This window comes from Columba livia, chromosome 9 (assembly GCF_036013475.1).
Source record: "Columba livia isolate bColLiv1 breed racing homer chromosome 9, bColLiv1.pat.W.v2, whole genome shotgun sequence".
NCBI lineage: Eukaryota > Metazoa > Chordata > Aves > Columbiformes > Columbidae > Columba > Columba livia.
Genome location: NC_088610.1, coordinates 11,435,250 through 11,456,598, shown reverse-complemented (window position 1 = coordinate 11,456,598; position 21,349 = coordinate 11,435,250). Strand labels below are relative to the sequence as shown.

The 21,349-nt window shown below is 36.6% G+C and overlaps 1 protein-coding gene across 9 annotated transcripts in view; it reads left to right on the top strand.

Annotated features, from left to right (window-relative positions):
- The window catches only part of NAALADL2 (N-acetylated alpha-linked acidic dipeptidase like 2), a 455,965-nt gene that overhangs the window by 282,021 nt on the left and 152,595 nt on the right, over window positions 1-21,349 (top strand). For all 9 annotated transcript variants that reach the window (XM_065073810.1, XM_065073811.1, XM_065073809.1 and 6 more), the window contains one exon: window positions 4,946-5,096. In XM_065073810.1, the coding sequence (XP_064929882.1) occupies window positions 4,946-5,096 (151 nt within the window). The remainder of the gene's footprint in view (window positions 1-4,945; window positions 5,097-21,349) is intronic.

Genomic DNA, 21,349 nt, shown 5'->3' with positions numbered 1-21,349 from the left:
AGGCGATTAATATATAAGCAGGAATATCCATTAAGTCTTTATTTTATGTCTTTATTTAGGGTTCTGTTACTTTGCCAGACACAGACATATTTTGATGTACTTTTTTCCTAACAATAATATTGGTGAGAAGACTTAAGAAAGAAGAGAAATGCTTGCTTAATTTACCATTTAAAGCTGTGATGCCTTGGCTTCCCTCTCCAGAGAATCTCGGTTCCTTTTTAATTATTATGACTTTGATTTATAAGTGAAATTTCCAGGTTTTCATACAAATAAATTCACGAAGTTGGCTTCATCGTACTGCCATTGCTTTGATTCTGATTTACACAGGAACCTCGTTCTGCCATGTTGTAGTAACGCAGTAGAAAGGCCTTCAAAAACATGTGAGTAGGTTCAATTAACAGCTTAATACTACCTATTAATGTAGGTATCTGTTTACAGGAGTGAGGATACAGCCGAGATATAGGCTTTTATTAGTGTGCTGAAGATGACAACTATGTTTTGAGGTACTTTTGGCGTAAGACAGCATGGTGTGCTAAAGGTCTTTTTGCAATGTAGACTTATAAATTAAGCTAGCATAGTATTGAACGTACATGATAGCTAGGTAAAAGAAAAATCTTAAATGCTGTTTTGCAACTAGTTTGTATTGTTCTATTTACTGATACATTTTAACTATTATGTAATGATTGAAAGTTGGAATGCTTATGTAATATGGTTGAAAGCAGAATTAGATCTAATAAGAAAATGTCACTGGATTTCTACTGAAGCTAGTATTGAGAAGTAAAATCTAACAGAAGGGAACGTATATTAAAATTAAGAGGGGTTGTTGTTTTTTTTTTCCCCCCTCACTAGTGTTTGGCTTATCATATGCTGAAAAACTCTTAGCAATATACATACAAATGATGAAATCCATTTGAAAGTTGCTGTATTTTTAAATTAAGTTTTCCAGACATCGCACTACTTGTTTTGAGGAAAGATAGAACCTTCCATGATGACCAAGTCACGTATTATATAGAACTGCAAGCCAATATGTCCTTTACTGGACTGTATTTTTTTATATAATGTGTCATTTGAAAAAAGAACAGGTTGTTCCATGGGTTAGTGAACATGCTCTTCACAACTTTTTTCTTGAGGTTGGATTTTGTCATGTCTAATTTGTGGTCCAAGTTTCTGTATTCTTTTCCATCTGTCACTCTCTCTCTTGTGATTTCTTATATGTTTTTTTTTTCCCTTTCCACTAAAGGGTAAGCTCTCCAGATTTTATTAATGCCTACTCAGTGTGGTGCATTAGCAGGATCTGACTCTTGTCTACTAAATATCCCATTTTCATTGAACTTGCAATAATATACTGGGATATTTCCTCCTGTGAAATAAATCTTCTGTGCCAAGTAATCAGTGGTTCAATCATTACTGTGGATCAAGACACATAAATGGACAAGCATAGAAAGCAGACTAAAGAAGTCATACAGAGGTGATATTTATCAGTAATGGGGCTGGTATTATACCTTATAAAGCAAAGCCATTACAGCTTTAGGGGAGGGATAAAGAGGAGAGAGAAGAGATGACCTTCACCAGGAGAGAGAAAGGGAAGACAAACCTCAATGCTGATACTGCGACTGTCTGCACATATAACACCATGACTGATTGCAGAGAGGCTTCAAAAAGATGGAGAAGTGTCTAGACAGTGGCACAGCAAGGTTCTCAGAAGGTTTGGCCACATTTTGGAACCACTTGCAAATGTAGTGGGAAGAATTGCTAATAATGAGAAGCTATTTTAATATGCAATTGGTAGTTTGATAATTACCTGAATCATCTTCTTTTCTGATGTATTCACATTCATTGTTAACCATCAGTTCCAGGATTACACAATGTTTTGATGCACCTCATCAGTTGATCATGGATTAATACTTTGTAAATCATTTGTAAACAAAACTATTACTGGGAGTCAACTAAATGGAGAGAAAAGATGCCATGCTCATTTAATTTGTCTTTCGTTCATTAGGGTCTTGCTGGATCAGAGAAGAAGAAGAAGATAGGGTATTGGGGTGTATTGAGAGAATAGTTTAGGAAGCTCTTTCTTAGCTATCTCTGCACTCTTACTTGCTGTGATCCAGATGAGACGAAAGTGTGATGTGCTTTTCTGCTCTCTGCCCAGGAAATGACAGCTGAAATTCAGCCCCAGATGTGGCTCCCATGAATAGAACATCAAAGTAGTGCTAGTGCAGTCAGGTTTTATGTTCAGCTGGAAAGTGAGAGTTCTTAAAAAGTTACAGGCCTTGATGTGCATGTTTTTTATCTTATTCTCCATGGTTAGCAGGTAACCAGACCAGTGTGCTCTCTGGACAAGAATGAAGCCTGATGATCTGGTTGTTCTTACGCTTTTTGATGCTTGGGAGGTGCTAGGATAGTTTCAGCTGGGAAGGGGAGACCAGGGGAAAAGATCTTCAGGGAGGCAGACTTAGCTCTCGGCTGAAAGCTAACAAATACAGCTTGAGGCCAGTACCTGCTGCATTGCTTCCCTGTTTTTAACTAGTCATTCGAGGACAACTCTTACGCATTATGCTGGAGGCTGTAGTCACTGTTCTTTGGTAGGTTCTCATTCCAGCTTCCAGATCACTAATGTAACCCCCTGATGAAGCATGAATTCAGGTGCGCACTAGCCTAAAGGTGAGATAAAACACATTAAAAAGTCAGCTGTGAGAAGCAGTACCCCTCTGCTTCTTGTTGCTGCTTCTTTCCAGTGAAGAGTCATGCTCAGCTTCATTATTTTGACCTAACAACCTGTCTGCCAGTAGGTTTGTGGCCAAAGCCCAGCAGCAAAGCTTGGCTTAAATGTAGAGTACAGACCAGCTCTCTGTTACCTATGTGTCAATGTGAAAGATAACTGTTTCCTGTGCAACATTCAAGAGCTGGTGTGCTTAAAATGAAGAAGTAGCTTTGCGTTTTCCTCATAGAGCAAAACCAAATTCTTCAGACTATTGCAATCTGCCTGTATAAAGAATTTGTTTTGTTTAGTCTTCCAGATCAGTTATCTTGCTCTCCTGTCCAGAAACTTTATTGTGTTATTAGGGTGCCTAAAGCTGTTGATGTTATAATTATTACACTTTACGTTCAAGCATTACCTTATTATATAAGAACCTCCCTGAGTAAAATAAAGGCTTCCAAAATCACTAGTAACAACTTAAAAATGTGTCTTTTCACTGCTTCAGCTGCATCATCTTTAAAAGGCAACGTAATGGTGCCTTATGGTGTGCTGAGTTTACAAGGCTAATCTGTCCCCAGTTACAAGACAGAGCCTTTGATAGAGCAGTGTCTCGTATTAGATTAAGCTGAGTCCAGAATGTTTTATGGGGTGATTTAATATGCTGGATTGAAGGAGTTACTGTTTTTTTTAAGTGACTCTGAAAAAATGAGGATTTAAGCAGCCATAAGCAACAAATGGCTAACAGTGAGCACCAGCATGTTTTCCTGTCAAGTGTTCCTGCTGTCCCCATTTTATTGAGATGTTTGTGGCTCTGGGAGAAGGAGGAGGCATCCAGCCAAAACCATAAGGAGCAGAGTCTGCTGTTGGTTGGTTCTGCAATCTAGAAATAATCCATTGATTTGAATATGTGTGTACTAGTTTACCTGGAGGACTTAATCTACAATCTTTCTTTAGCTGTGTAAAAAACAAAACAACATTCAGTACGTTCCTTAGATTCCTTGTCTTAGAGCACTTTAGGGCTATTAAGGCGTTGACTTAAGATGAAAATGGAAGCAACAATACTCATTTATTGTAGGCGTAGTTGTGATGTCACAGTTGAAATCTAAAAAGTAGCAATTATAGCTGAAATCTGAAAGCTGTTTTGTAATTTCATATGAACAACACAACTTCTTACTGGAAGTTGTAGCCATGGCTGCAGTGGCTGCTGCACTTTGTGAATAAAAAACATGTAGTTACCACCTCTCAGTGAAAGAGTAATTTAATAGTGATTTTTGTTAAGTACAGTTTTCAAAACTGTTGTAAAAAAAAATAAGACTGTGTCTGTGTTGTCTGTCTTCTATGCTATTTAGTAAGACTACAAATTAATAAAAAAATACTGCATGTGGATACAGGAAAAGACAATTGTTATTTTAAATCGTAGCTGTTATTTAGTTATGATGTGCTTTGCTTTTCCTGTAGTGTCCCCACCCCTTGTGCAATAAAATCCTGGCTGAATGTCTGAATATTAACATGAATTTGAAACAGAACAATACAATAATAAGCAAACGTACCATTTTGGAGTTTTTTATTCTTGCATTACATTTAAAGTGTCTAATACATTTTTAACCTTTTACGTTTCTAAATTTCTGTGCTAGTCACTTTCTCACTCTGCACACTCATATTAATCAGAATAGATTTTTGGAAAGGCTAATTACAGTTACCAACTTAAGTTGGGATTTTCTAATGAGATAGAAGAAGGCTTTCTGTCTGACAGGAGGCAGACTCCAAGGTTTGGGTAAGCTAAGCTGCCTTTAAACTCCTTTTGCTTTTTTTTTTTTTTTTTTTTTGGTTTGTTTTTGTAAGTGAAGACTAACTCTGACCAGAAATCCAGAGATCTAGTATATTCTATACACACTTATGCATCTCCTTGAAGAAGTAAACTAAGCAGGAATGACACAATGCTAATAATATGGAAAATACGGGAGATCTACTCAAGATGCTTTAATGAAATTAGTTTCAAAACTAAGGCATTTTCAAAGTGGATATTTATACCAGATGAAAATACATTAGGGTTTTAAGTCTAGCAAGTGCCCAGTGGGTAGGTAGGAAGGTGGCTCCGCTCGTATCCCTGTGTTTGCCTTGCTTGATTGTGGCCAGTGCCTCATCTGAATATAAAGCCTCTATCTCAACAGTAATTAAAATAAATAATGATGTGTTCTAATATTGTTTTTATTAATGTTCACCTATGTTGTTTTGTACCCTCAGCTTTCTCTGTTAGAAGATGCAGGGTTTGGCGGTGTTCTTCTTTACATTGATCCTTGTGACTTACCAAAGACTACAGATCTTGCTGATAAAGCTTTTATGGTGTCCTTGAACAGCGGAGGAGATCCATCAACACCTGGTTATGCCAGTATTGGTAAGTACTGTTCAAGGCATATTCAGTTAATGGACGTTTTAATTCTCTGCATATTCTAAGTACGAGAGTTAAAACACTAAACCAAATCCTGCCAGAAGTAGAAGCGCTGAATAAGGGAACACTGTGTAGTGCAGCATGGCTCAAAGGATGGAATCCAATCTCAAAAGCTCTTTTCCGTAAACTCTTGGCACAGAGGTTGTACTCTAAATAATTTATTTTGTGTATTCACACACTGAACCATTATTCCTGCTTATTCTTATCCCATGAAAAAAAAAGCTGTGAAGTACCAATCCAGCAGTTTACAAGTGGGTTCCATGGGATCTGTCCCCACTGAAAGGAGTATTCTTCCTTTCATTCTGTCTTCCAATTTCATAGTATTGGTAATGGAAGCTTCTGGTCAATAGGTGAAAAGTAAAATATAATCAGAAATTTATATTTAAAAAATATTTCAGAAAAAATAATGTTTACAGTATCTTTGCACAATTACCACTTGAATAGGATGTGTTCATTTAGCCTTGTCTCAGTTCTGCCTAGATCAATTTGGTTATCAATTATGCTCCTCTAAATACATTTATTTTCAAAGTATGGGAAATAAAGAATTGATTTTAAGGAATTGCGTAGTCTTTTAGAAGTTTAAAGTTGTTTGTTTGTTTTAAAGCAATGTTAACAATAAATAGAGATAGCATTGGCATTGTCTTTAACTTGTATGAACTACTTAAATCTCCATTCTGGCAGTTCAGTGAATGCGTGTTTTGCTCCTCTGCTGCCTTTTCAGCTTTATAACCTTTTTTACTATCTAACTATTTGGAAATGTATTAAGCAGCAGTCTGTGAGTTTGTGACAAGGCTTCATCAAGAATATTTGGTCCAGTTACTAGCTCAGACATCTCAAGTCTGACTTGAATTGGCACTAAATCAACTGAGGCAATGCTGAGATACTTCATGACTAGAATGGCAGAAAATAGAAATATTTGCCTGGTTGTCAAAGAAGGGTGTTAGCTATTCACAGCATGAATGCCTTGACAGCTCAGTGGGAAAGAAATTGCACATTTTCTCAGTGTCTCAGTGTACCTGACCCAGTGTTCTTAAAAGTGTCCTGGGAGCTACAGAGGTAAATATAACACTCTTTAAGCTTTATTCTTGCTCATTTCATGCAGCTTATTTGAAAAACAGTTTGTTGCTTATCTGTCTGGCTGACTTCTTAATGTTTTATTTACCCTACATGAGAAGTAAAGCTAATTAAACTGGATACACAAACATGAAGATGCCACTTCAATGTCTAAACCTTATGTGTTGGTTTTCTGTCAGTAAATAATCTCATTGGCAGTGTGCGTTCTGATCTCCAGTTTGAGGAAAAGAAGCTTAATTATATGGAAAATGGTGATATTCTTGTAAGTACATTGATGGTTTCTACTAGAACCCTAGTGTGCCTTGTGTGTAGTTTTAAATCTCTGAGCAACACTCATAAGCAGGAATAGGCTATCGTGTTTCTAAAATCATTTATATTTTGGTCATTGAATGCAATGATGAGCTGAAAGAGCTCAAAGGAACAGTTGAGGAAACTCTTTTTTACAGTTCTGTCACTGGAAGGTAGATCAGATGGAAGCAATGTCTGTGTTTCTGATGATAATCTTCTGTAGAAACTATGAATCAGTTTGGTTAGAGGTAACTTTTGCCCAGGACAAATACAAATACGTCTGGAGTGCAGACTTTTGCCTGAGGAATGTGCTTGCATGTAAGGTAGTTAAACCAACTGCATGTGGAATAAAAGTGCCAGATACCCAGGGTTGCCCCATCACTTTGATTCACCAAATGTAACAGGCTCTCCAAGAGATTTTACTGGAAGCTCCTGCTTAAATTATTGGCCTATCGTTGATACCATCTGCACTTCACATAATGCCAACAAAACTGTTACTACTACAATCTCGGAGACTGCTCTACCACCATTGTCCCTTTTACTAGGAAATTCCTAGTAAGATGAGTGATCCAAAGTTAGTCTTGTGCTAGGTGAATAAAAGGTAGGAAATGTGTATTGGCATGCTGCACTTATGTTTCTGTGTGGCATCAGAATATTGGACAGCTTCAATTTTTTTCCTAGAAAATAAATCTTCAGGAAGTGATAACATTTACAGATCTCTTCTCACAGTTGACAACATTTTTAAAATTGGGTATATAATATTTTGGAGATAACTTTAGAGTTTTCACATGGTTTTAGCTCAAATCTTCTGTTTCATGAAGATTAAATACTGTACTTCTGCATAGGAATTATTTTAGAAGGTACAGAAATTGCTTGAGAATGGGTTTCAGATGCGTACCATCTATGAGTGGAATGATTTTTTTTATCTTTGTTTAATAAAGGGAAAAACGTAGTGATGTGGAAAGGGAAGTCACCAGCACTTATGTAAAAGTTTCTGCAGCTTTGTGTGACAATTTAATTATTCTGTTCCTAAGACTCTCCCAATCCCGTGTCATAGCAGTCCTGAAACAATCACATGGGCCTTTGTGAGCATCAGTTCTGTCTTTCTGATTGCCAAAGTCTAGTGTCCTCCATTTGTAGAAATCTTTATTCTGTCTTCTTTCTATTTAAATGCAACAGATTCAGTGGATGGGACTCAAGGAATTCAAGGGATTAAGAAGTTTGAGAAGGAGATAAGAGGCCTATGTGGCAAAAAATATCCTGAAAATTAGAAGAAGAGCATAAAACTTGAGTGATTTCTCCATCTACCTTTTTTCCACTTTGGCTTTTTGAATGCTGCACTTACTTTCACCTGCCTTTGTGTGACAGACACACATTAGATTTCTCCATTGCTGTACTTCAGGGCCATTTTAAATCAAATTTGTTTCCACACAGGAAATGGCTCACTAAACAAAAATATGGATAGAACCTATTTGTCAATTCTAGTATGTAAATAGAAAAGTGCCATTGTGATAAGCATTGAGAATGCTGCCCCTGAGATAAGATACCTCATAACAGAATTGCTATCAGTGCAGTGGTAGAACAGAAATTATTTCATGAAGAATTCAGACAACATCGTAGAAAATACTGTGAGCTTAAAAATGCTGAAATATAACAGCTGTAATACATAATCTTATGCTGTCAGCTGGAGTTTCGAGTGTAATGTCTTTATAGAGAATTGTCACACAGAGGTTATAACAGTAAGGCAAAGCGGTATATTTGGAAGTAGTCCATGCTTTAGGTCATTGGTGAGCCGTGCTACAGGGATTTGGGTGAAGAATCAGTAACAAGGAGAAATGCACAGTGTCCCTAGAACTGTGAATAGTGGACATTATTCAGGCAGAGAACTGGCATGAGCATTTTTCAAAAATTGCTAATAAGATTTGATTTCAGAGGAATGGACAAGGAAGATGAGGAATTGGTGAAGTGTGGATCTAGTGCAGGCCACAGCTGATGAGACCATCAGTGAAGTTTGTGGTGCCTCTGACAACATTTAAGAAAGGACAGGAATGCTGGACAGGCAGGGGAGTGAAGCTGGGCCTGGAAACTATCCAAATCTGCCTTAATTGACAACAGTTAATTCTGTTTTGCCCATGACAGTAATTGTAAGTGATCTCCCTATCTTTAGCTTGACCAATGAACTTTTCCATGTGATTTTCTCCCCCTGTCCTGTTGAGTAGGGGGAGTGAGAGGACAGCTGGGTGGGTGTCTGGAAGCTGGCCAGGGTTAAGCCACCACACTGTGTTCTCCATGTTTTTCTAAATTATGGCAAAAGTTAAAGAATACCAAATACGCATCATAAAAATCCCATGGCATTTACCTCTTTAGTCATATGTCAATCTTTTATCGAGTTTAGCCACTTCACAGTGAACACAGGGAACTGCTGCTACTACTTGGAATATGGGTAAGGAAGTACATGCTGTGATTCTGTATGTTTATGGGCTTCCTGCCTCTTAACTGAATTTGTCCTTAGTGTCCTTTACTTCATGATATTTTACTCCTCCGAAGCAACCAGGTGAGCAGAAGTTAACTAGAAAATAGAAAGCTGTGTAACGGTTTTAACCATGCATATGCAACATATGTTCCAAAATGTTATGTTATAAATCAACACGACTTTTCTACAAGATGTCCTCGGCCCTGGTTTCTCTGTTCTTCTAAAGAACAAAACACTATTACAAGGATAGATTTTCTATGCTTGCCTTTGCAGCTGTGGAAATGATCCTGGGAATATTTATTTTATTATTATTATTATTATTATTATTATTATTGTTTTCAAATTTTGTGTTTACTTTCTGCTAATAACATCAGATAAATGAAACATGAAGATAACTTGGTGTGAAATTACTGTCTACTTTCAGGCTTCTGAGTTTTTTTTTTATTTTCCTTATGGACAAACTGAAGCTGGGGAGAAAGAAAAGTTGGCTGTGCCATATTTAAATTTAAGGGGGTGTGTATATATGTTTACGTATACTCTTGATCATTTATTTTTTACTCATGACATGATTTTAGTGGTTGCCGTAAGAAAAAACCCACACTTTATCATTACAACTACACTGTTCTATGTGATATACTATTTTCTGTGTGAAAAAAAATCTCTGCTAATGCAATGGAGAGGTAAATCCTTAGAAAATACAGTTTTTTGAATACTGAGCACAGTAAGAAATACTTTCAGAACATTTTCAATAATGCGTCTAGCACTAAGGGTTCAAAAGGTGTCTGAATCCATGATCTGCCTCTTCAGATTTCGAAAGATACAATAAAGCTATTAAATTTGTGTTTAAGTACCAAATTACATGCTCTGAGTTTTGGGGGTTTGTGGTTTTTAGTTTTTCCTCCTGTCTAGCTTTCAGTTGTTGTTGCATGTGTTTAAAACTGAAAAAATCAGTGGGACATAGATATATTTTAGGCTCACAGGTTTGAGTGTGTGAGCCCTCTTAATTGTATATCAGATATTGTTTGTCTTCTGTTAAGCTGCCTATAATTTTATCTTGAGGGGAGAAGTGAAATTTGAATTGAAAATGCAGTGATTTTATCAATTAGAGTATTAGAAGAGGAGGGTAAAAATGACTGCTAATGCTGCTGCAATAGCTTGCTAGCAACGTTTATGTCATTTAACTCTTGCCAATGCCATACTGAACCATCTGGTCAAAACTTTCCTCAGTTTCAAATAAATAATTTTTAAAAAACGTGAATTTAAAAGAGTAGTTGAATGTCCAAGTGTTAGACACCAAAATATTTGAAAAACAACAAATTAGTCCTTCCTATGCTGCAGAATTAGTTAATTGGAAAATATTCTGCCTAAGTACTTGTTGGCTCCTTAGAAGCTGGAGAGGACTCCTCAGGTTTTTTGACATTTCAGACAGTTTCTAACTGCTAAACAGCCTTGACTCCTTACAGAATGTTTTCCACTGAAGCCACTTTGTTTTTCATGCAGCAAAAATAGCATTTTAAATGGTGCCAGATTAAATTTTTGAAGCTCCTCAACTCACAAGTGAGTTTAGCATATTTAAATCTTTTGTGAAATCATGATTGAAAATAATCCTGCCGTAGCTTTACTGACATATTTCCGTTGTGTGAGCAAGCTAATTTATTACGAGCTTGTGAAACAGCAAACGTCACTGAATGGCAGTAAGTCTAGCTGCTGTCTTGGAATATGCTACGACAAGAACGTGGGTGCCTGCAGAATCAGTTGAAATGAGTTGTCCTTACCTGGGTTGAGAAGGTGGCTCAGGGAAGACTGCTTTTGCAGTTTTGTGAGCGCTGTCTTGCACTCCTTATACAGCTGCAGGTTGTACATAGGAATGGTGTTAAGAAGCAGATGAGACCCAAGACAGGTTATTAACGGAATATTTTACTAGATCTATGTGTATGGATGAGGAAAGGAATTATTTTTGTTTGCAAAGGTGGAGGGATGAATAGCTGTGTGTTTGCTCACATAGCAACATACAACGATCCATTTTAAGAACCAGCTAAGCTCTGAACTGGCTGTCAGCTAGAGGCCAATTTTATGGACCACTTGCTCTGTTGCCAGTCATTTGCTGCTTAATGCCCTTCTCTGCTCATTACTGTGATTTCTTCTCATCCTTTATCTTTCACGCTTTTCCAGCGGCTTCTTTGTGTTTCAGGTGGGGGTTGTTTTCTTTCACAACCCAGTTAAACTAATGTTACTTGAGATTTTTTCATCTAGCAGTGTCTAGCAGATAGGCAGAAAAGTTTATAACAAAAACATGCATAGAAATAGCAAACCAATAGTCACTTTCAGTTTTTTGGTAATTGCAGCCGGTAAGCAATTTATTTGTTCACTGTAACTGAAACACTTGCTTAGCCCGATATCAAACTGGTGATGACACCTCCCCACTACAAGTGAGTAACAGTGGTATTGCTGCTGTCTGGGGATCCAGAAGGGGCTTAGAACAGGAGGTAGCCAAAATGGCTAAGTGTTTGAACATTTCTAACATAATAAGGCAAATTCACTATTAGTTATGCCTCTTCCGTAATCCATTTTGTATGTGCAAAGCAAATACCTGTTTTGAAGATGACTGTGTTTTACTCAAGCGTAGTGCTAAGATGACACCTCAGAGTAAGTGGCAGGCATTTCTGGTAGGTGATATTATTAACACTGCTGTAATTGCCAGAAGTACAACTGTTTCAAAGTATGAATTCTGGTTGGATTCAACCAATAATTTTGCCCGTATAGAAGCTGAAGGGGAAAATGTTAGAACCAGAATGATTGTGAGGCAGTTTAGGTACCCCTCACGGGAAGTCAGAGCATATAGTACGTGTATATGTATAAAACAGAGGAATTGTACCTGGTAATAAAGCTTGGTTAGCTTTCTCATATATTTATGCATATATGTAATACAATGGAATTTTATCCTCCTAGCATTCCTGTGCGCAAGTTGGGATACTATGGCGTAACTCTTATGTATTGCAGAGTTAACACCTGCAAGTGCACCTGCATCATATGAAGAGCACCATAAAGTCAGATGGCTGATTTTTTTTTAAGCAATTAAAGATGTAATTAGTTTTATAATTGAATTTTTTTCCAGTGCAGTTGAATACTGCAGGCCGGAATAAACCAAACCATCTTTAATTTGACTCGATCTCTGTTCCAGCCCACTGCTTACCATATTCAGCAGCTGCATAAAAAAGATAATAGTACCTCTTCCTACTTTCAGAAAGGTTGAAACTCCTCCAGAAGAAAACTTAATAACCTTAAAATGGAGATGTGGAAAATACTTTTTCTTTACATGAATGTGTTCTATCGTATTAGATAGTACTGTTCTGCAGAATACTACAAGACATAAGTAATTAATCACAGTTTGGGTGCAGGACGTTGCATTTCCCTTTGTTGAACTGTGAGATTTCTGGCAGACTGTTCATCCAGGTTACCGAGGTCCCTCTGAGTGACAGCACATCCATCTGGTCTATCAGCCACTCCTCTGTTTGTATCTGCTTCAAACTTGCCAGTCACTTCTCTGTAGAAGTCTATCAGGTTGCTCAGACATTAATTCCCCTTTGTAAATCTATTCATACCACTCCCAATTATGTTCTTGTCCTTCATATTTTTGGAAATTATTTACAAGATTATGTACTCCATCACCTTCTTGGAACTAAGGCTGATCCTAGATCCTTCTTGAATGTGATAGGACTGATACTTGCTTTTGTCATGTCCTCATGAGCTGTTTCTGCCTGGTTAACCTCTACTGTATGGTCTTCAGGTGTGATGTTTTAAACCACTGTAGACATATTGCCTGAGGATGCTCAACATGACTGTAGGCATAGCGACTGCTTTCTATTAAGGAACATTAGATTCACGTGCTGTTGCTGGTACAAAGTTACAATACTCTTTTGTGTAAGGGACTGCATCAGTTTTGATGCATAGCTGTTCTCTCTTTTCTCTACTAAAACAGTTCAAAATGCTCTGATGTTTGCTCTGTGAAAGCATGGAGCTTCATTTTGGGAAAGGGATAGTACTGGGAGCAGTATTTGGGGGTAGAGATGGCCAGGTGCCAGCTGTGCAATGCAAGAGAATTTCATAAACGTGGGAGAATGTCTGTAACAAGGAGGCAGTCACAGCTTACAAAGCTTCTTTCTTCAGTGCTCTTGGAGTAGTCCTGTGTGCAGTGGTGCCAGGCAGTATTTGCTGTGTGATGGGTACAATGCTAGAATGAGAAACACTCAGTTTGTTGCCAGATGTTTTTGTTATCTGGCATGTTTTTCATGTGCAAAACTAACCTGTGAGAATGATTTGAATCAACCTTTGAAACTTTGGTGACTGTTTCAATTTCAATTAAGACAAGTATATGCACAAAATGTGTGTAACTTCCAATACGTCTTATATGCTAATTTTACATAGCTGACAGGTGGGTATATTGAGTTAGTGGAATAAAGAGTGAAGCCTCCTGAGTTATTTAAAACCTTATTGATGTCATAGATCTTTTAGAATAATGATATAATGATTTCCATATTTAAAATGTTGTGCTATAGGGATCACCATTTACAAAATATGTAATGAACAAATGCTTGTGCTGCCTGCTTGGGACGTAATTTTTTTTTCTTGTAACAGATGTCAGCTAAAGCTGACATGTGGTCACGATTTATTCCTTTCTCGTATAATGCTCATAACAAGGAGACTAATTTTAGAACAGCTGGCCTACTTGAGTTTTAAAATGCATAGGTTTTGGGGTTTTTTTTCATTGATTTCCAAACATCAACAGTCTTTCAGCTAGTCCACTGTGTGATTTCTGTCAAGCCTAGTTTAGTCCAGAACTACAAGGGATTTTCAGCATTTTTTTTGTGTACTCTGGAAGAACTGAACTGCACGTTGCCAAGCCTTCAGCAGTTAAAACTTGGCCAGTATTAATTTTTGCATAGCATAAAATCCATTTTGCTTTTCATAGTAGCAAATGAAATGTAAAGGTGAGGTAAAACTAAGAATTAATGCACTTGTCGGTTGCTTCTGCTCCCTCCCAAAATCACTGTATTAGCTGCAACTTCAAGTTTTGCTGGAAAGAGGCAAAATATTTCTCTGGGTAGTAATATTCTGTGCTGACAATCCATTGAAAAATATAGATACATGACCTGGCATGAACTGTCTCGATAAATGTTTTAAAAGTTCACTAGAAAGAGAGAATATGGGCTTTGCAAAAAGATAGTGTGAGTGGAATATTTCTTGAGTTAAAATGAGGTCACTCGGTTGTAAGGACAGTTGCATAAAGGTTACATGGATAATTTCATAACAGTATCTTTGATTTTTGTAAAAAGCCTGGGGTTGGGGGGGAAGGATAGAAATTCTGTAATACTAGAGATGTAGGTATCAGATGATTGCTACTGGGTTTGGCTAATTTTACTTTGTAGTTGTACTAGGTTTCTTAGCCTTAGGTCCTTCGATACTCTTATTACTTTTTTAATATTAGCCTTCTATTTTTTAAGTGCAGTGTTACCTCACGAGCTTCAGGATACTGGAGGGAACCTAGAAATGCAGCTTGACTGCTGTCGGTTTTTTAAAAAAAAAGTATAAAAAATGGCCTGAAACATAGTGCAAATGAGGAAAACATCCATGCATTTTAGGTGCATTTCGTAACTGTTAGGCATTACTCATGCTTTTGAAATATTTTTTGTTTGTTACAACATATCAAAGCAGAGAAAGCATGCTTAAAACACTTAGGCAGGAGCAGTAGTCCTAAACTGGTCAACAATGTTTTCCAAGATTTACAGCATCAGTTTTATTTTTTGAGTTTTTGGCAATTTCATCTTGTTAGATGAAACATGTCTGTGTTTCTAGAATCTGAATTTATCCTGTGATTTATACAATGAACCTGTAATTCTGAGCTCCAAAGCTCTGATTTAGGACTGTTACATCTCTTATTCACTTTGTAAGATGAAAAGTTGAATTGCAAATCCTGTAATACGTTTACAAATCCTAAAGCATGTGTAGAAATGCTGCAAGAGATTTACAAATCATAACATACATCTTAATAAAGTAATTTTTTGCTCTACAAATCTATACCCAGGAGTCAATATCTCTGTGATCCTAGCAGAGATCATTCTCGTAATTTAATGTGATTTCTGTTTTGGGTCAGGTTCTTTATGATCTATTTCTATGGGACTTATGTTTATTAAAATACTTTTCTGTTTCTCCTTTGACTTCATAGAGTAAGAAAAAATTAAAACCACTATCTTCTGAAAAGAGAGAGGAGTTGCCGTTCATAGAAGCTGTTACAAAAACTGTTCCCTGGTGGTTGTATTATAGCACAAATGGGCAACTGAAAGTTTCATAAAACTAGTGGCATCTAGTAAAATATTTGTCTCGTAGTCTACACATCTCACTATGGATCATTTTTTGAAAAGACATGTTAATGTCTTGTCTCACCTTAAGATGAGAAAAAATCCTAGCTTTATTTTTTTATTGCCATTTCTTTGGATTTATTGTCTTTAGAATATATGGCTACTGTGAATACTGTATGTACTGCTTGGGAACAGACACTGGAACAGGTTGTCCAGAGAAGAATCTGAAATGCAGCTGGACATGGTCCTGAGCACCTCGATCTAACTAATGCTGCTTTGAGCAGGGAGGTTGGGCTGAGTGATCTCCAGAGGTCCTTTCCAACCTGAACTATTCTATGTTTCTGTGAGTAGGTAACAAATTTTAGAATAAATTCAGCCTGACAGCCAGTTCTTCAACAGTATTATTAATTAATTAAACAAATTAAAAAAGTCATCTAGGACAGGATGGCCTAGAAGAACCTGGGAACTGTGACATGAAGCCAGAAAACCACAGAGTATGCCTTGTAGTGTTCTTCCTTATAGTTGAGCTGATAAGAGCTGGCTGTCTGAAACACTTTCAAAAACATGTCTGTATGATAGGAAGGAAAACAAAATATTGAGCAAGACATTAATCAGGAAAATGAGATGTAGGGATATAATAAGTTTTTTGTTAGAAGTATAATTTGTTTTTCCATTTTAACTACAACTCAGCTTTTTAATACAATCATTATGGAATTATTATTTCAATCAACTGTTATTATTGACTATCTTGTGTCATTTCGTGGTCTTCACTCTTGATCAGTAGTTCAAAGGACTTCAGTCTTTCTGAAAATAAAGAACAAGATGCTGCGTGTGTTGGCATTATGCAGCCATCTAAATTGATCTTGGTATAGTATTAAAATAGGGGAAAGCTTCTGTGACACCTGTTGTAACTGAAAGAAAAAGGAAGAACTCACTGATTGAGCACATCCATCTAGCGCAATGTCAGCACAATGGTAAGTGTGCATTCATGACCCAATCTAGATTATAAAAACAACAATGATTGTCTGAATTGGAAGAATCAGTGGATGTTTTCTGTGAGTTATAAGTTTGAGGAGAGAATTAGATGGATGAAACATGGATACTTACGTTATTGTAGTCTGGTTTGCAGACACTAAAGAAGATTTCTCAAACAGTACCAGGTGCTGTGCAGTGAGGAAGATGACAGGATGAAATATACTTTAGAATTTTTATTAAGAAACTTCTGACACATTGTGAGAAAAGCGTTAGTTAGTTTTATGACATACCCTGTAACACTTAATCATATTTGTTTTTCTCTGACTGTAAGGTGTGGTCTTGGTAGCTCATATACAGTTTCTGAGGGTGCTAAAGGAATTATACCTTCTGAATAGGAGCTGTATCCAGTGGTTCTGAAATAGGCTAAAAGAAACCTTGAGGTCCAATAGTGTTTGTACTAGCTACTGCAACATTACTGTAATCTTCATGATTCTTTGGTGGTGCAGGAGTTATGAAAAGCTGCGTGGAGGTTTTCTGGAAGGTCAAGTACAGTGACCATCGTACTGTTCTGGTAGGTGCCACAGTTACTGTGTGATGCTCAAAGCTTTTTAACATGAAAGCAAGTTGTCCCTCCTGGAAGAAATGCTTGCACTGTTAATTTTGTTCCTCCAGACTTTGGGCACAGGAAAGCTATTCTGAGCCTCAGAAATTTCAGCTTTCCCCTATATTGCTCTAGCTGAAACAAATTCTGGTGCATAAAGTAATTGACAGTCAGAATCACAGGTGGGTTTTCTGTAATATGGGATTGCTTGAGGGGCATTAAAAGTTCTGATATCTGTATTCCAAAATCTGTAGATACACATATGTTTACAGCTGCTTTTCTTAAGCTATGTCTGGCAGCCCAGTAAAACTGAACTGAGTTAGTAGTAGCTGTACTAATGCACTGGTAGCCCTGTACTAATTGTTTGTGATAAGAAGGTGAGGTGTATATCCTCACATAATCTGGTTTTTGCTTTGTAGACGTGACTTTGCAATACCCAGATTCCCTGTCCTCTGGTGAGGGTCTGCACACCTACTGCTTAATGAACAGGAAAAAAAAAAAAAAAAAAAAAAGAAATTAGAAGGAGAAATATCAAAAGACTTTGACAGTACTATTTAAATAGAGAACTTATCTGCTTTTCTCTCCTGTTAATTCCTTCTACATTTGATTAAACTGAGAAATAGAGGGTTCAGGTCCTATTGCTGTAGCAACAAAAGAATTGCTAAGAGCTCTGATGTTTAAGAAAATTATTTTTGCATACAGCCTACTACTAGTATTGTGTGGAGCTAGTCTCCTTTCAAAAGGGCATTACTGTATCTGTTCTCAACTTTTAAATACACATTATTGTAATATTGAATACTTTTTACATTAAATTTGAATAACTGAGCAATCATTGAAAGGATATAGGAAACAATACAGTAATTACAGTGAGGCTGGTAATGCCTTGATCTTTTGATTTCAGAACATACCAACATTTTAAAAATAATATCATTTAGTGAAGAAGGATTCTTCTCGAAATGCTTATTGGAAGTCAAAAGAGACTTTCATCTAGTCAGTAACCCATAGTCCTGTAACCCAGGAAATGGCACAGAAAATGTTTTAGGGTTTTTGTGTGTGTGTTTGTTTGTGTTTGTGTTGTTGTTTGTTTTCTTTTTCGTTTTGTTTTTTGCCATTTAACCCATGAGGTATTTGCTTTTTCAGAGAGGTATTTGTTAACCTTTCTTGCGTTACAATTAATTTGTGATTTTTGCTATGATGCATTTTGACAGAAGTCTCCGAGTAGCCTTAGTATTGATATTCAGAATTAAACTAAGATTTCTGGCTTTTTGACGTATTTCAAAGGGTTTATTTATCCGGGAAGCCTTACGGGGTGGGGGAAGCTATTTTCTATTTTTGACAGTTATTGACTTTTTAACGTCATTGTTCCGACAAGTTAGAACAATGCTTAATTATTGGCTGTCTTATGTTTAAAGAACAAGTACTGAAATTCAGAATTCCTGAAGGAAGAAAGGGATTTTACTATTCCTGTTATATGAGTTGTGTAGAGATGCACAGAGATAAAGCAATTTGTCCTTCATGACTGTGAAATTAGTTGAAGAGATACACACTGATTCCTGGGTTCTTTTTTTGTTCATTGAAATACACTGCTTTGCTTTTGTACTCTGTTTAGTTTATTTGCTGTGTGAATACAGAGAGATTATGGCATTAGAAGAAGAAGAAAATTTAGATGCTAGTTTAAACTCTTTATTTCTCCCTTTCCTATTTTTGTGGGGAAAAATACCAAACTATACTGGAACATAATAGTAACAGTAGTGTTGTGCTCAAATATAATTTAGAAATTTTAATCCCAGTAAACTATGCCAAATATCTCAAAACTTTTGAAGTCTAGAAAGAAAAATAATTTAAATGAAAGTGGATATTTGTTAAGCTTTCTGTGTTACACTCCAAGGTTCCAGAGTTATATTAATATTAGGGTAACACAAGAATTGTAAGAGGAATTCAGGATATGATGAAAAGGACACAAACATGAAGTTGGCTGACAAGTAGATTTCTCAAGATCCTTTCTCTCTGTGACTGTCTCTCTTTGAGAAGACACGAGTGAGCATTTCTGTGTGGTCTTTGATATTTTGTGCTTGGTTGTGTTTTTTGTTTGTTTTTTAATTTCAGTAGAAATTTTGCTTGTAGTGGAAATAACAGTGATGTTTATCTGATTAAGTAAAACAAGTTAAAGAAGTAGATAATTTATCTTACAGTGTGTATTTGAGCACCTAATAGCCAAGCTAAAAGGGGGGACCAAAAGGTGTCTTCATGACACAGCTGTCATTACAAGTTTGCTGCTTACCGCTTACTGAAAAAGTGTACAGTTTCAAAACTGGACTGGTTTAATATTTTAGTAACTATTATAATAGAAATTCTCTCAAACTCAATCATATGTATCACATGTATCAACTCATGTTGAAACTCTTAGCCTGCAAAAAAGGGAATAGAATAAAGAAGAGGGAATAAAATAAACTGAATGTTTAAATAAATACGTATAAAACATCCCCATACAGACCTAAGGCACTAATGTGTACTGGACTAGATTTTGATGTTAGCTTGTTTCTGTTCCAAATATGAGAAGCGTGGATTTCCCTTTAGCTAGAACCTGATGGATTTTTTTCATATATCCAGTCTTAAATAGGGTAGAAGAAAGAATCTGTGGTCTTAAATTTCAGTTGTGCATTTTGAGCTGAACTGCATTAGTAGGATCTACCAGGCAATATCCAGTATGATTCAAGGCTTGGAAAAGCACTCTTGCAGCTGAATTACCTTTCTTGTTGGAACTGTAATTGTATGTCTGACTAGATGTGGGTGCTAATTTGAGTACTTGTGCCTCTGGTGATTTGACTGAGATCAATTAGATGCACAAATGGTTAATTAGAGCTCAGATCTATTTAGATAGTGTATAGCAAACTCACCTACTTCTGTTTCAGGTTCTGACTTCCTGGTTACTGTCATTTGTATCAGACTCTGTAGGAGAAGTAACTTCTAAAAAGGAGTATGTTGAAGGCAATATATGTTACAGCTTCTAATAATACCTTTCAACATTGTCTTCCTGATATTGATAATGATGCTCTAATTGTTATGGAGTGCTTCCTAAAAAATGCTGATGACTCTTCAGTCCATTGATCTCATTGGTGGCTGTTCAACAGCTTGCATGTGTAATTTGCCAAAACTAAGCTTTATTCAGTAAATTGCTCTCAAGTAGAGGCTGTTCTAATTGCAGAGGCTGACTGCGCTCGTCCAGAAAAAAAAAGTTCCATTCACAAGGCATCTCTGCCACTTACTTTAACTAAAGAGGGGATGGATATGCCTGACACCTGTGCAAGGAAAGCTTCAGTTGTTTCAGAACTGTGTAGGCAAAATGCCAGGGCTGAGAATATCAGGCCAGTGATTTCTGTGTTCCGCTGATGGTACATTTTTCTTTTGTTTCCAACATTATTTTTCTTTCAATTATCATCTAGTGTCTTTTATTTTTGTGTTGGTAAAGAAAACTTACTGTTCCCACTGTTAAATGCTTGCTATAGATTACATCCTCCTCATCTTTTTCAGTTCCTTTGACTGTTATGTTTTACCCAACTACTGGATTTTTCAGTGTGAGGGCTGACAATTAGAACAATACTCCAGCTGAGACTGTGTGTGACTGAATAACTGAGCTGTGAATGTCCCCCATGTAGGTGATTCATACTGCGTAGTTGCATTCAGGATAAAAACTCATTTGTGTATATGTGAGGGTACAGTTACAGATTCTGCTTAGAAAACAAGGGCTTTATGTATACTTGGGTACTACTTTTCTATTCATTAATGCTATTTAAACAATGTCTACCTATTTTTATTTCTGCTTAGATTCAGTCTAATAATATTATTATCTGTGATCTTTACAGTATAGCAAGTAGTTAATGAGTAATATTATGTTCAGTTGATTTCTGGATATAATATCGTCTCCCAAAATGAACTGAAAACACAGATATATTGCCAGAGTTCTGCATGGATTTAAAATAGTCCACTTCCAATTACAGCGGTCTTATAAAAGAAATCAGTGTATCATTTCCCTTTCAGCTCCATGATGATAAAGTGGAAATTTTGGGTATTTCTTTGATTAAGGCTTTAGTGGCCACAAAGAATAAATATAGATCTTCATAAATAGGTGTTCAAGTGTCTGCAGAAGAAAGGTGCTACTTTGACTCAGATTTTCTTCTGGGAAGCATATTTTCTCACGTTCTCAAACTATGCCCTGGGATTTTAAGTGACTGTGACAGAACAGGTACAGAAATGCTGGCCCGCTCTGCTCTGCACTGCAAGGTTGTGCAGTACTTGCTTTGTTTTGCACTGATTGCTAATCATATTTTTACTCTAAGGACAAGGCAGCACTTAACTTCTAAATAACATGTCTCTCTGTAGTTCTCAGTAGCACGTTATATATTCTTAGAAGCTTAAAAATACTTGATTTTAG